The sequence below is a fragment of the Solanum dulcamara genome, chromosome 5, assembly GCF_947179165.1.
Source record: "Solanum dulcamara chromosome 5, daSolDulc1.2, whole genome shotgun sequence".
Classification (NCBI taxonomy): Eukaryota; Viridiplantae; Streptophyta; class Magnoliopsida; order Solanales; family Solanaceae; genus Solanum; species Solanum dulcamara.
The window spans coordinates 59,660,184-59,677,113 of NC_077241.1; the positions used below are offsets into that span (position 1 = coordinate 59,660,184).

Genomic DNA, 16,930 nt, shown 5'->3' on the forward strand with positions numbered 1-16,930 from the left:
TTATTTATACTCTTTATAGAAGAAACTCAAAAAAATACATCAATCAAGCTGGCATTGTGGTCCATATCCACTCAAGAACAAAACCTAACTTTTCATTCCTTGATGATTTGGCAGGACATTGATTTCAAGATTATCTCCAACACGTATGAAATGAAATTCAAGATTTAAAGTGTTTCCCTTTTGTAACTGAAGGCTAGTAGAAACAATAAAAACATTATTCAGATCAAGAAACTTTGAACCACAGTTGCAAGAAGCACTTAGAAAAAAAGCTTTAAACATTAGCAAAAATGAGATACAAATTAAAAATCATATATACATCTGCAGCCCCTGCAATTAAGAAAGATCCCTTCTCCTCCTTATGTACTACCAAATATTCAAACTCGCCCAAATAAGCAAACACAAAATAGAGATTAAAAGGCTAATCTCTCCAGCCCAAACTGCTAAAGTATTTACACCAATAATCCTTCACTATTTACAAAAGTCGAGAGGCCACAGATCTGGAAATCCATTACCAGCAAAAAAAGTTCATAACCCGTACCCGCACCCGAATTCATTTCAGCAATTCGGAAACCCATCCAACATCCGGAGCACCCAAGTCAAGAGAGTTCTCCTTGCTTAGTTTAGCATACATTCTGGCTCGGAGATCCCTACCAGATTCTACCCTCTCCATCGCTGGCTCTTCTTCGCAATACTGATCGAACACCGCCGCTCCACTCCGGGTCGGAGTTGTTGGCAGGCTCATGAATCCGGGTCGGAGCATTGATGGGCTCCGTGGTGAACCAAACCCGGGAGAACCCATTTGCATAGTACGCATACCACCCCTCACAATCCCAATCTTCATATTACGCATCGACTCAGCCAGTCCACGTGGAGTCAACGGAGGCGAGTCGAGCGGCGGAGACGACGAGAACGATTCAAACCCGAGTCGACCCGGAGACCCGTCAGACGACTCGTTATGGCTTCTCGGACTGTTCTGAGGGAGAACACGGAGTTGCTCCGGTGTGTGCGCGAAGAAGCACACGCGGCGGCGGCAGTGGGTCCCATCCTTACAAGGCTGCGTACGATAGCGAGCAGGGTGAAGCCAACACTCGAATACGCCGTGAGCGTACTCACATGCATCACCTTTCTTACACTGACCTTTACGAAACTCCGGACAAGAAGTACCTGAGTAATGATACTTCCGAGGATCCCTCCGGCGAGCCTTCTCACCGGGATGAGCGTACGGACACTCGGTCCAGTCATGTGACCTTCCACGTGCACACTTCCTCACCTTGAACTCATACATACGGAAGTTATCACATGAGAAAGCATCCACCGGAATGTCCAACCCATCAGAGTCAAAAATAACGTCGTTACCATTCGACGGCAGGTAACGCTGCAACGCCTTCAAGGCATCGAAAGCAGAATCAGGGCTAGCAGAAAATGGGGAGTAAACATCAACCGTCGGATCATCCGTAAAATCCCAAGGAGGGATTTGGACGGTCGGATGTGAGTGAGGTGACCGGCCGATAATCATCATTTTTGGAAGATTGCTATACTGTATGGTGGTGTATCTCTTACTGCTTGTTCCTCACCATGCCCTTCAGAAGAAGCTGATGGATGCAGCAATATAAACTGCTTTACTAACCATGGTTAAGAGGTTGGGTTTAACCATGGTTAGGTTAAAATATATTCAGTTTACCCTTATCTACTCTAATATGGTAAAAACTCAATTAAGAAAAGCAATAGATAATATCCCGCTTGGCCCGGTTTTCGAGGATTGGTTCCCGATTTACATGGACACGTTGCACAGTACTTTTGCCTATTTATTCAATTTAAATTTATTGAATCTTTTACCTTTTGGGGCCTAACTCCTTTGCTAATTATTGTGAAAACTACATCAATTGGGCAAACTATTGAAATTATTTATTCAAATTGTATTCAATTTTAAACTATATAAAAAAAAAAAAAATTATTCCTCAACTTTTATTTATTAGGTATTTTTATTTTTACTGTTACAAAATTTATTATCCGTATTTTTACTTGGACGAAAATTTTCAAATCAAATTAAATTACCCAATTTCAATTGAAATTACCATTTTTCTCTTTTAACATGAACCCGACCCGCCTAATCATTTTTTATCCTTTTCCCAACTATTTATCGTTAATGGTCCCAAACTATTTACGCACCTACTCTATTTTTTATTTTTTTATTTTGTGTATAACATCCGCATCATAACTATGAAAAATGTCTTTTAAATTCATATTAAGTATTCCGATGAGTGCATAAATGAATGAATGTATAATTAGACCAAGTGGTTCGCTTGGGGACCAGGAATGGTCTTCGAGTGTCGGCCACGCCTAGGGTACCCTCTCAAGGCGTGACAGTAGCACAGAGGATAAAGGCATAAATTCCCTCCTGAAGTTGTACCAAAAAATCAGTTACACATTTAAACTATCATGGCGATCTATTACACACCTAAACTACCTAAAAGTGAAATTATTACCCCCATACAACTGATGTGGCAAAAAAAAAAGCGCGTCAGATTTTGTAAAGTAAAAAAAAAAATTTTAAAAAAACAAAATCACCCCACCCCCACATCTTTTCTTCTTCACACCCATTTACCCTCTTCTTCTTTACACCCACTTTCATGTACTTTCATTTTGAATCTTGATTTTTTTTCTTTTAAAATCCATTAAAATAAAAAAAAATTAAAAACAAAATTACCCCACCCCCACATCCTTTATTCTTCACACCCACCTATCATCTTCTTCTTTACATCCACCTCTATTTACTCCCCATTTTGAATCTTGATTCTTTTCTCTTTAAAATTCATTAAGAAGAAGAAGAATTCTTCTCCCCATTTTGGTGGAGAAAACGATTGGGGTTTGGGGGTGGTCGGGTGGGTGGTTAATAATTAATTAAGAGTTAATTAGTATAAAATATAGTTAATAAAAGAAAAATTAATTAATAAAGAAAAAAAAGAAAAAAATATAAAAAATCGGATAGGTAGTTAAGAATTAATTAAGAGTTAATTAGTATAAAGTATAGTTAATAAAAGAAAAGTTAATTAATAAAGAAAATAAAGAAAAAAATATATAAAAATTTATAATTTCTGACGTGACGATGATGTGGCGACACATAGCAGCGAGTGTAATACACCACATACTATGAGAGTGATGTTATGCATTTAGGTGTATAATAGTTTCACTTTTATGTAATTTAGATGTATAATATGTCGCCATGATAGTGTAAGTGGGTAACTGACTTTTCGGTATAACTTCAGGGGGAAATTTATGCTTTTATCCTCTATGCTACTGTCATGCCCCGAGAGGGTACCCTTAGGCGTGGCCAGCACTCGAAGACCATTATTGGTCCCCAAGCGAACCACTTAGTCCAATTACACATTCATTTATTCATTTATGCACTCAGCGGAAGACTCAATACAAATTTAAAAGACATTTGGATGGGCTCAACAACTCAAAGAAGCACAATGCACTTTAAAACCAATCTCAAATGAACTTCAATTCAAAGAATAGTTTGAAAACCAAACAAATGAATCAACATCATCACTATCCGTCTATGAAGTCTCTATCACTATCTAGAAGGTGCCAATGACAAATACATGGCTACCTAAAAGAGGATACTCAAAGTAAAGCTAAAATAAATATGATCCCTACGAAAATAAGGAAGGTCTCACCACTCTCGGGAAAGAAGTAGATCTTCAACGAAGCGCCTGTTGATGATCTCTAGCACCTGTATCTGCATCATAAAATGATGTAGGCCAAAAGACGTCAGTACATGAAATATACGAGTGTGTAAAATGTCCGGAAGGAGAAAAAGTCAACAACACTTACCTCAATCTCATCAATCAATTCAAAGGATGTGCAAGATTTTAGAATTTAGCAAGTAATTTTCAAATCGACTCAACCATCTACAATTTCTATCAAACAATCTTATCATGCAAGATCATATCCTAATTGGAAGTTTCTCTAATTAACAACCATCACCTATAAGTCGATGATGTACAACGAAGCAGTATCATTGCCACACCCGTCCAATACCTTGCCAGTGTAAAGGACGAATCACTATTATTAGATCCACAATCAATCAAAGTCCATCATTTTGGGACTTAAGAAGTTTAACCCTCCATCCTACGCTTGCAACGTAGTTCATGAGATTTGAGTTGTAACTACACTCTCACACAATTCTATGCTCAATACTCCTCCCATGACTCAATATACTCATAAGATTCAAATTAAATCAGTTCAATCTAGTCATTCGACATGTCTCATTTGGACACTTATCAATTTTTTAGTTCTATCTCAATCAAACCTTTCAACCAATCAATTCCGATCACACCTTTCAATAGTAGTTTAGATATACTTTTATGACAACAATGTGTTGTGCTAAATCATTTGGGTTCAATTTATGGAGATACAAAGGACATTCTAGTTCCACCAAAGTTTCGTTCATATTCCATGTCAATCACATTCATAGTTATCCCAATTCATGCTTTTTATTCCAATCAATACATATATATAGTCATTTACAGTCAATATATAGTACGGTTTATGAAATAAAATATGTAAATCATTTGTTCAAGAAACTAAATCCTGCAAACCTTCAATCAGTTAATAACATGTGAAAATATTCAAGGATTTAGGGAAAGTTCAAGGAAATCATTTATAGAAGGCTCCAATCATTTCACAATTCAACCTATCACATCTATGGGGCACATGAGAGAACTCAATCCATGTTTTAGGTTAGCCTTAAATTCCTTAATGATGAATCTTGAAGAAAAACCTTGAAGATAAGCCCTAACCTTGGTGTGGTTTTGAAGTTCTTAAGCGTAGAAATTCTTTTTTTGAGAATGTGAGGGTTGAAGTAATGAAAACTGATTGACTTTGGCTTTTGGGAAAAGTTAATAGTCGTGGTTTGGGGTTATGTGATGAAAGAAATACAAAAACACCCCTCGTAGAGCGTGGAAAAGAAAAGAAAACTTAAAACTCCGAAGTAACGTGCGCGATCGCGCAACTGAAAGCTAGTTGATGCGGCACTTCGCGCCACATTAATAGTAACACTACCTTTTCTGCGCAGCCGTGCAGCTGACATCCACTTCGCATAACGGTTCACGCAGACTACGTAGTATCCAAAAAAATAAGCATAACATTTAGCACATAACTTGAATTGAAGAACAGTCAAAAAGGGTTGAAAGAAGACTTTAATGCCCTTCATTTGTTTGGTATTAAGTCGCAAAACTCTTCATATATAATGAGTCCCTTATAATCCTTAGTTCACATCCAATATACTTTCCACACTTAAGAATTGATCTCACACATAACATACAATTATAAATCATTGGATTTGAGCCTATACTCATATGAAGAATGATTTGGATCTTAGTTTAAAAAAAAAATTGGAGTGTTACAGCTACTCTGTCATGTTGATAACCTATCGGTATCATATAGGATTGGACTCTTTTTTAAGAAATTTAAAAAAACTATAGTGAATGCATGAACAAGAAGTGTATAAAAACCAAGAAAATAGAAGTTGAAGCAGAAATTACAAAATAATGTGACAAGTTCGTGCCGCAGAGTTGGACAGTGTTTTTTGACTTTGAGAGTGTGGATGACATGGTAAAAGAACAAATCAGCCACATTTTTCGCGGGAATACGTCGCTTACAATATTATTAAAGAAAGGGCGCTTATAGCTTTAAATTAGTAATTTGACTCCGTGATACATCTATGCCACGAATCTGGACATGAAGTTTGAATTTCAACAAACAATTTGCTCCACTATAAGTCTGTGCCACCGACTTGGGACCGAAATTTTTGCACACTTTTTCTACTATAATAGGACACTATTGTGATATTTTAATAGACCTACTTTGGAGGGGATTTCTAGGACAACTTGGAGGAGTTTCTTCAGGTTTCTTTCTTGCATCCTTTCATTACTTTACAATTGTTATTCGAATCATTAGCGACTAGAAAAGGAGTGCATACAATTGTTATTCGAATCATTAGCGACTAGAAAGCCTCGTTCTAGGGTTGAGGCTGCAAAATATAATTGTATAACATTATTTTGAGTTGGTTATTGTGGTTTATCATTATTAGTTGTTCTTATGTTCTTATTTATACTACTGTAATACTTAGATACCATTAGACTAAATCTATAAACTTTTTGTAAACTCGGGAGATGGAACCTTCGGGCAGAACCAACGACATAAGAAATGTGTTTTACTTTCTAACTAGAATTAGAGGTATATTCACGCCTAGGATAGGAATATAGCTAGATATCCTCATTTAGTTTAAATACAGGAAGATAGCTTAATTCACCAGAATTGGTTAGCCTATGTGACACCCTAAAAATTTATAAGCTAAGACCTGAACCATTCTTCATATGCGTATAGGCTAGAACTTGATAATTTTAATTTTATATATATGTTAGGATCAATTTTTAAGTATTTGAAGTGTATTTAATGTGAATTAGGATCATAAGGAACCTCTATTACTTAGTCGAGTTCAAAGATCTTCTACCGATTAAGTTTTAGCATAAGAAAAAGCAAGAGTAAACTTCAAGTGATTATATCTCTCAGAACATACTTAATTAGGTGGCCTATGATCTATTAAATTAAAAGTTTATGAGTTTTCTTTCCAACGCCACCAAGTTTGCCTCATTTGGAGTTTGGATTAAAAAGTTATAACCATTTTACTAGAGACTGCCAGATCAGAGTTTTCAAGATCAGTAGCTATAAACCTGATCTTATGGGTCGTAGGTCAAGTTACGACCAGTAGACTCCACTCGTGAAATGGGTTTCGTGATTTGAAATTTTTGATCAAGTTCCATGGAACCGATTTATGAGTCGTGGATCATTTTACCAATCATAAAAGGGTTCGTATATCATGTATATCACCTGTATATCATGTATATCATATGTATATCAAATTTTCCAGATTTTATAAAAATGTTATTTCAAGTTTATTTTCTCACTTTTAAGCCGTTGGTCGACCCCAACTGCCCCCAAAGTTCTTTTCAATCCTAGTAAGTCATGGTAAGTATTCTTCATGATTTTACAACATAAACCCTTGAATTTCTTCAAGATTTTATGTCACGCCCCGGGAGGGTACCCTAGACGTAACCGGCACTCAGAAACCATTTCTGGCTCCCAAGCAAACCACATAGCCTGATCACACATCCGTTCATTCATTCCATCAGCGGAAGATTTAAAAATAAAAAAATAATTTGGCGGGCAATCCAAATCAACGATCTAACTCAAGAAAGAAAGGCGATGAGCCAACAAATCAAACTCCGATCTTTGTCATTAAAATAGTTCGACAAAATAATTCAAGAAAAGAAAATACTCAATCGACCCATCACTATCTAGTTTATGAAGCCTCTATCACTACTATCTATTTGGTGCCAATGACATGTTCATGGCTACCTCAAACCAAAATAAAAAGGGCTAACTCGATGCAAGAATGATATAAGCGGTGTCCCCCGAATGTAGAGAAAGACTCACCAATACGCTGAGTGTGTATAGATCCTCGATGATGCTCCTATTAACGATCTCCTAAACCTGTCTCTGCATCATGAAACGATGCAGGTCCAAATGGACGTTAGTACATGGAATGTACGAATATGTAATATAGCAGAATGAAACATACCTCAAGGGAGAGTAACGTTGGTTCAAATACCTCAACTCAGAAAGATAAGAAAGACTCAATCAAAGTGTCATAAGTCCAAGGTAAGAATACAATTTTTTTGACAAATACCAATCCTATACCATACAATTCAATCCAATCATGTACAATATAATTCAATTAAATCATTTACAATTCGATCCCATCCAATCATGTATAATCCGATTCAATCTAATCATATCGTATATCCAATCCAATAATATACCCTTCCATCGTACACTATCCAATCACATATCATATAATCCAATCCATCGCACATCACCTAATCCGGTCATATAGAATCAACTCAACAATCAACTCAATAATTAACTCAAAGGACTCAACTCAATAAATATGCAAATTAAATTATGCAATATTGTACAATGCAACTCAATCATCAACCAATCTCAATCGAACCAATCATATCATGCACAAACCACTCAATTTGGGAGTTTCTCTAACCGACAACAATTCCACCACCTATATATAGGTGATGCACAACGAGTCACGCCGTTGCTCCGTCCATTCATACTTGCCAAGGTATGAACAGCTCAAACCAATCATGGATCCGTCAATCAATCAAGTCCTATCATTTCAAGACAATAAAATAGGGAAACATCTGACATGGTACAATTCCTTCCTACGTTGGCAGCGTAGTTTATGGGATTCGAGTATGGACTATACTCTTACCCAATTCGGTGCTCAATACTCCTCCCAAGACTCAATACATGCATAGTTATTAAGTGAGTAAAATATTTAAAATACTCATTTAGCCTCATCGGACTCTTTCAAATTAACTCATTTAGTCTCATTGGACTCTCTTCAAAACTCAATCAAATCTGGACTCATTGGACCCTCTTTCAAATCGACTCATCTCCAATCATTAAACTCTTCTCTTTAAAAAATCTATATAAATCTCAAAATTTATATTTTTAAGGAAAATAATGCTCAACTCATTTATACTCCAAATACTCATGTTCAAAAATATTTAAAGGACTTCTCAAACTCAATCATGCTTAAACTCTTTTTAAATCGTAGATGAAAATAATCATTCTTTAAAACTCAAAATAGTGTATAAATAATTTATGCAAAAATGTTCAAAAAAACATTTATTTAAAACTCTTTCTCAAAAGATTATTTATTTTCAAAATATTCGTAAGACTCCAATCAACTCAAATTATGCACATCACATACCATAAAATCACATTAGACTCCAATCAACTTCATCACACAACATCGTCAAATACCATTATTCACATCGTCATCGAACATCATCATCATCACATCATCATCAAACATTATCATCACATCATTGTCAAATATCATCATCACATCAATCGTCAAACATCTACTCCAAGATCCTTATTTTAGTCCTATGTTCAATTTATGGAAGCAAAAGGACATTCTTAACTATCCAATTCATTCTTTTCATTCCAATCAATACATATATACACAAAACCATCCACCTCAACTCAAGACAAATTATGACCAAAGAAATCTCATCTTGAGTTCATGTGAAGGAAACATGAATCCATACTCTCAACAAAACTCAACTCAAGAATATCGTCAACATCTATAAATCTATATACAAAGATACATTTGAAATCAATAATATAAAAGATAACTATTTAGTAACTCAAGTCATTAAAAACATCAATCAACTAATAGTCCTTAAAAACATCCTATAGTTTAGGAAAACTTTCAAGAAAACCTTCTTAGGAGGTTCAACTCTTTCACAACTCCTATCCAACACATCTATGGGCATATGGAAGAAATAAATCCATATTTTAGGTTAGCCTTACTTACCTTGTTTGAAGACTTGAAGAAACCTTGATGTTAGGTTTTCAATGGAAGGCTTGAATCCTTGAAACTCTTGTAGGCAATCTTTGTTGGAGAAGGATTTGAAGAAGAAGAGGAAGAAGAGAGGGAAAATTTCTAGGGCTTTTTAGAGAGAGAGAGAAGCTGAAAATAATGGTCCAAAATGCTCAAGGATGGTGTATATATAATTTGGAAAAAGTCCAAGTTGCCCCTCCTCCAAAAATTTGGAAATTTGGGCAAACGTCTTGCTGGCGCTATAGTGGCGCGTCGCGCCACTGCAGCGCCAAGCCAAAATAGGCTTAAAACCCTACACATCTACTAGTGGCGCGTCGCGCCAAGCCCCAAACTACTGAGGCTGTTTTCTGGCACTATAGTGGTGTGGGGCGCCACTGGAGAGCCAAGCCTGAATTTCGCCCAGGCCTGAAATTCCTGCAGTACTAGTCTGTAGTAAAATGGTCATAACGTTTGACTCTGAACTCCAAAAATTGCAATCTTGGTAGAGTTGGAAAAAAGACTCAAAGACCTTTACTATGGTAGGTCGTGGTCCACCCAGTTCATTATATTCTAGGAGATATAGGCGTTTGAAGTAGACCCTTATACTAACTCATCCGAAAACTTAATCGATTGGAGTTCTTTGGACTCGACTTGGTGTTAGAGATCCCTTATGACCCCTAAACACATCTAAACACTTCGAATACTTAGGAATTAATCCTAACTCATGTTTAAAACTACAAGTCCTTCGGTTCGAGTCTACACACACATAAAGAAATGTTTGAGTTTTTGCGAAAATTTTTCCGGGGTGTTACATTTTAACATCAAATCTTCTTCCTATCTCTATTGAATATCAACAAGTCAATTCTAGGGTTCAATATTTTATTTTTGAAAAAGTCCATCAAGAATTCTTCCTTCCAAATCAAGGTTACCATACTCTTGCGATTTTCTAGTGATTCTAACATAAGATTATATATCCTAAGCAAGGATCTAGCATCAAAATATGAGATTTTCAAGAAATGAATCCAAGAATTTCAAGAAAGAATTTTTTGATCGTTCTTCTTCAAGTTAAGGTTATTCTTCAATATTTATGGAAAGTTTAAGGTATGTAAGGCTATCATCAAGTTGGAATAAGTACGTCCTCATGCCCTACATCTTCACACAATCAAGTAAAGTTGAGTTTTGAGTTTCAATTTTGATAAAGTAAATTTTTGAGTTATCTATGTAAATTCTATTGAATTCTTGTATATCTAAATATACTTTGATGATTTTTATGAGTTGAGTCTTGAGATATGTGTTCATGTTTGCATTCACATAAACCCTAATTGAGTTTTTGCATTAAATATTTTATGCATTGTTTGAGCTTAAAGCATGATATATTTTCATCTTTAAATGAGAAAGAGTTTTGACTATGAGTTTGAGAAGTCTCTTAATTATTATTTTGAGCCTGGGTATTTTGAGTATAAATGAGTTGAATATTAATACACTTAAACATCTATTTTGAGATTGAGTTGAGAAGTCAATTTATGCTTTTAAATACATTATTGAGTTGAGATTATATCTATCTTAAAGAGAAGAGATGTGTTGAGAAGAGTTGAGTTTTGAACTAAGTGCAAAAGAGACAAAATGAGTTAATTGAGTAAATACAGTCACTTGAGATATGAGAAAAGTAAATATATATTTGGAAGTAGTATCGAGCACCGATTTGGGTAGGAGTTTAGATAACTCCAACCCCATAACCTATGTTGCCAACATAGATTGGAGCGTACCGTTCATTGGGCGACTACTTATAGTCTCAAACGAGGAATTTTTACATGGATCAATAAGTTAAGTTGATGTCCTATACCCTGGCAAGGTGTAGGATGACTCTGGTAATATGGGAAAAATGTTGTATCATCACGAGGCTCATAGTGATGGTTGTCGGTAAGAGAAACTCTCCAAGAGTAAAATATTATATTTTTAAGTATTGAGTTGCATTTACTTATTCACATCTTTTAAATCATTGTTTTAGATACATGTATACTTTATTGAGTTGAACTATTTTCAGAGTTGAGTTTCTTGAGTTGAGCATCTTTGAGTAAGTTTCTTTTCAGCTATTTTACATACAATAGATTTCATGTACTGACGTCATTCGACGCTGCATCATTTTATGATGCAAATTCAGTTACTCACGATTGTAGATACTTTAGTAAGATCTCTTTCCATCACTAGTTGGTGAGACCTTCTTGCTTTCGAAGGGCTCCATATTAGTTAGTTCAGTTTATTTAATTTTTAGTCAGGTAGTCGTGGATCTAGTTTCGATACCTATCTCAATTTAATAGAGACTTCATAGATAGTCAAAGTTAGAGAGTCAGTCCAGTTTTTTTGTATTCAAAAGTTTTAAACATTTATCATTATTATTATTATTATTATTCAGATTTATTCAAACGATTGCATGAGATTTTACTTAAATCTTTTAAAGGTTCACTTTTTAAAGCTTCTGCGTGTATGTTTAGTCTTCAGTTCAATAGTCAGTCAGGCCAATGGTTCACTTGAGACCAACAATGATTTTTGAGTGTCAACCGCGTCCAAGTATAGGCTCGGGGCGTGATAAACTATCCTCGCTCAACGATGTAGTTATATGTTTGATTTTGGTAGAAGGTTAGAGGCTTGGGAGAACATAACCATATTATCAAATCTGTGAATCAACAACTAGAATAAATAACTTAATCAATCAAGAACATAGTGTTATACATGATTGTGAAGTACGCCTTGACCTCAGAATTTCCCTTTCGTTGTTTACAATCCAAGTACTTACATCCTCTCTCAATTTACTTTATTTAGTCACACTTGTTCATCATAATACTTGAACTTGAGTTAGTTCTTTGCTAAGAAATCTTGTCCCTATGGGTTCGACATTCGACTCCTAAAAAGAGTTATTAAATTATTTGTACGACCACTTACACTTACGTGTCCGTTTGAATCCAACATCATTTCATAAGTATTAAATGAATACGACATTTTTTTCAAATCAAAAATACAAAGAAAAGAACTGCCAAGGCTCCGAGATCAGCCCAGAAAGAACGTAAATCATCTGTGTTTTTGGATAAAAATAAAAGCTCAAAATTCTGAGAATGTGAGAACTATCTCTATAAGATAAGAAATAATTGGAGTATACATATATTAGATCAGGACACGTGGATAAAAAATAAATTAAACGAGGCAAGACAAGAGAATAAGAGACACAGGGCCAAATTATATAATGACACGTGACAATGGACCATAACAACATAACTACATTATGACAAAGAAAGGTATGCTACTAGAGATTGGAGCATTGAGGAATAATAAAATAAGTGCAATAGAGTTATTGTCTCCGAATAAAAAGCCGCTGGAGTACTAGTGGATTTACAATATCAAATATCACTAAAATAATGCAATTGGGAGATAGAAAGGCAAGATTGATTATCTTTGAAAACTATCAGGTGAAAGGAGTTGATTACGATAAGATATTTGCTAAGAAGTTCATGATCCAGACAATTTTACTGTTATTGTATCATGACATTGGTAAATGCATTACATAAATGTGTATAATGCTTTATTACAAGATGTTATCAGGGTCGAAGTGCAGATGAAGTTGCTACCGAGATTCCTGATTGACTCTTTGGAAAGCTATGTAGGCTCCAAAAATCTTTGTACACGTTGAAAAAAAGTGCCATAATATTGAATTGCGAAATTGTTGAACACTTTGACTAAGTATGGTTTTGAACAATAAAATTTGGATTATTCACTTTTTACCTTACACTAAGATAATAAGGAAGCAAAATCTAGTTAAGTGCTGCAAAATGAAGGACATGACGACAGGTCTAACGGATCGTCACACCTTTGATAGATCGCTAGTTCTACTATCAGTCTTAAAAAGAACAAATGCAAAGTGAAAGAGTTCTGACCTATCTGACAGACCATCACACCCATGACGAATCATTAGACTAACCATCAAATCAAGTCGCCTTTGAGGGAACACTGGATAGCACCGATGGCACAAGCGATGGACCGTCACCAATGTGACGGGTTGTCAGTCGCACCATTAGACGAACTTTGGGACACACTTCTATATTTTAAATTTACTATTTCCTAAACTATAAATACCATTTTTTAGGTTTTATTTCAGTATCTTAATAAGCGCAATATTGCTTGAACGAAGTTTGAACGGGAGTTACATTATTTTTGAAATCAAAGTGTCGATTGTCTTTACTTCTTATACGTAATTACTTCTTGAATGCAATTCTATTCATTGTTTCAATAATCATGAGTGGCTAATCCCCACAATTAAGGGTTGTGGAATCCATGACAACTTGAACTAAAACAAGAGTTTGTACAGAATAAATGAAGTATTGCAATTGTATATCTTGTTAATTCTTTCGTGTTAATCGATTTCTAATGATTGCAAACATTAGATCTGCCCCATGTTTAACTTTATTAAGTAAAATGGTGTAAATTTTACGGAAAAAGTAACAATAATCCAAGGACTAACACTCCTCTAATAGTTAATGCTGTAATAAGATTAATTACTTTGAATAATTGTCATTGATTTGAGATAAACACTTTTAGTTTGAAAGAATAAAAATGACGTGCATTTAGGTGAGTTGAGAAACGCTTAAGTGTAGCATGAGTTTGATAAACTGGTATACTTGTATTGCGAGATGATATTCTGTATTAACACAAAAATTGATCAAACAATCTTGGTGAACATAATCCTGGTTAATTCTCTCATTAAATTCTAACTTAAGAATATTGAATTGTCATCTGTTAAAAGTTGATATTGAACGGAATCCTAAAATTTCTCATATTTCCCATTTTGTTTTGAAAATAAGTAGCTAATAGTAAAATAACCGCATACGGCTTAGTTCTCGTATCATTCCCTGTAGAATTCGACTCAACCTAGTTGGGTTCTATATTTGACTGCGACTATTTTATACTTCATTGAATATGTGTAATTTAGGTGTCACGATCCAAAAATCAAGGTCATGATGACACGCATCTCAAAATCCAACTTGATGTATAAGTCTAAAAGTAAAACTTATACAAGACTCTCAAAGGAGAGGTTGTGCCACAAAATAAACGTAAAGAAGGACTACGAAGAAAATATCTTAAAACTTGGTGTCATAAGTGTAAAGAACATCTAATAAGAAGGTTGAATCTGATATACATCATAAGTATCTAAGTAATAATAAAGACAGAAAAGTAAAATATAGAACTAGTGGCGATCCGGATCTCAGGATCTCACCACTAATCTGAATGATATGATATTCGCTGGAAGGTTCAGCTTCCGTGCGGAATACTCTTACTAGGATCTGCATCAAAAAGGACACAAAAGTAGAGATGAGTATAATCCACATGTACTCAGTAGGTTAGACCGACTAACTATAAGGAATTAATCAAGTTTATGCAATAAACGAAGGAACACTTCCACCTGCATATAGAAAAGACCTATTCCGGTATTGGTGCCACAAATTTAAAGAATGACGCAAGTAAAGTAAGCACATAGAGACAATTGAACATCACAATAATTAAATAAGTCAAGTTATCCAAATAACAATGCAATGCAATGTGATGATGCAATGATGTGGTCATATGGTAGAATCAAGATTGTCACACACCCTGTCGTATACACCTGTCGAGCTACGATTTCTAGACAAGGACCCATAGGAAATTCACAGTCCATATACAAAATCACAATCTCAATATCTCATCAACTTATCACCTAGCTCGTGATCAAGGATATAAAAAAGTGTCACATTTTCTTTCTCAAAAAGAATTTTCAAAGTTCTCAACTTTTTTTGATCAATGATATGTTGAATGAGGATGAATGCATCGTAACACATATATCATGGAGGCAATATTAAACTCAACATGTAAAGTAAGGTTCAAAGTTCTCATAACTCAACTTAACATGATATACACCCTCAATAGATAGTAATGGAAAGGAAATACATTGAAATCGGTGTACACTATTTTGAAAAACATTTCGATACTCAAATATGCTCAAAAATCCCCAACTCAACCCCTCAGGTTGATGTTACAAGTCAAATTGTCTCCTCAAGCCTCTCTCACAGGAAAATCATGAATCACATGCTCTCGAAGCAAATGAAATAGCAAATAAGATCTGCACACGGGTTACACAATACAATAATCCCCCACATGGGCATCATAATAAAATTAAACAGTCCCAAATCATACTACGACCCCATACCAAAGTCTATAACATACAAATTATTAATTATCCAATCACAGTCTCAAAGAAGGATAGTCAAACCTACCTCAAAGGCTGAAACTTCGCACAAACGCTCTAATCGGAGCTCAACTCATGAACACCTACTCCGAAAAGATTATCCACTATCAAGAATGGATAAAAATTATCAAAAGAAGTCTAATAATACCCATATTGCAAGGTTTTAGAATCGGATCCAAATCGTCCAAAAAATGGCAAATCTCAAATTTTATTTAAAAATCATGTTCTATAGTTCAAGGGAAGTTTGTGGTTGAAAAAACCAATAAAATTTGTCTAAAAATAAGTTAGAAATTATCAAATCACTCATTTTAAAAAATCAGAAAAAAAATTCATTTGAAATCTTGATTTTGGAATGCTTTAAAAGGATAAAATTGATAGAAATTGATAAAGATTGATAAAGCAAACTTACCCAAATATTTTACTCCGAAAAATATCCTCAAGAATCACCTCTCTCTAGCTCCAAAGGTTTAAAAATGGTATGAATGGGAAAAATGGGTTATTTCCCGAATTGGCTAATATTCAGGTCAAAAATGATCTTCGTGATCGCGGGCCACTACCCTCCATGATCATGAAGCACAAGAGGATTACCTTTCGCGAATGCGTGCATCACTATTGCGATGGTGAAGCACAAAGTGGTTGACTATCGCGAAATAGGACCTCCCTCTTGAACGCGAAGAACAATAAGGTGACTCTTCGCGAATGCGAAGCCCATGGCCGCGAACACGAAGAGTAGAGGCACCTGCACTAGAAATCAGATTTGGTATATCTTCTTAGTCTCCGATTGGACTCTCGATATTCATTCGGGGTTCGATAAAAATAAACTGGATATGTTACTATATTGAATTCGATATTTTAAGCTCAATGGAATCGTTGGATTTCCAAAAAAATATCATTATGATGAAATTACCCTCCTAGACCCTTTTTGGACTAAAACTCAACTTTTAGCCTATTTTTTCCAAAATAAAAATTAAAATCTCAGGACTCTAAGTCAATACTCAACTAGACCAAACTCAATGTTCCAGACTTAACAGAACTGACGAAATTCCTATCCGATGCTCGAATCTCAATATGTTTACCAAACTCAACCATCTTAATGAAACTTCCACTAAAGGCCCCAAATCGCCAAAATCACACGCGATCGCATTGAAAACCATGTCAACCATCCCCATATCACAAACAAAGTATGA

General features: G+C 35.2%; 1 protein-coding gene across 1 annotated transcript; it reads right to left on the bottom strand.

Annotated features, from left to right (window-relative positions):
- Positions 1-257: 257 nt before the first annotated feature.
- Positions 258-1,574, bottom strand: LOC129889268 (zinc finger CCCH domain-containing protein 20-like). Its single transcript, XM_055964499.1, has one exon. The coding sequence runs from the start codon at positions 1,517-1,519 to the stop codon at positions 551-553; it is 969 nt and encodes a 322-aa protein (XP_055820474.1). The 5' UTR covers positions 1,520-1,574; the 3' UTR covers positions 258-550.
- Between the last annotated feature and the right edge of the window lie 15,356 nt (positions 1,575-16,930).

Bases quoted from the DNA above. Each gene is read 5' to 3' on its own strand.
- LOC129889268 (XM_055964499.1), bottom strand. From the start codon at position 1,519: ATGATGATTATCGGCCGGTCACCTCACTCACATCCGACCGTCCAAATC.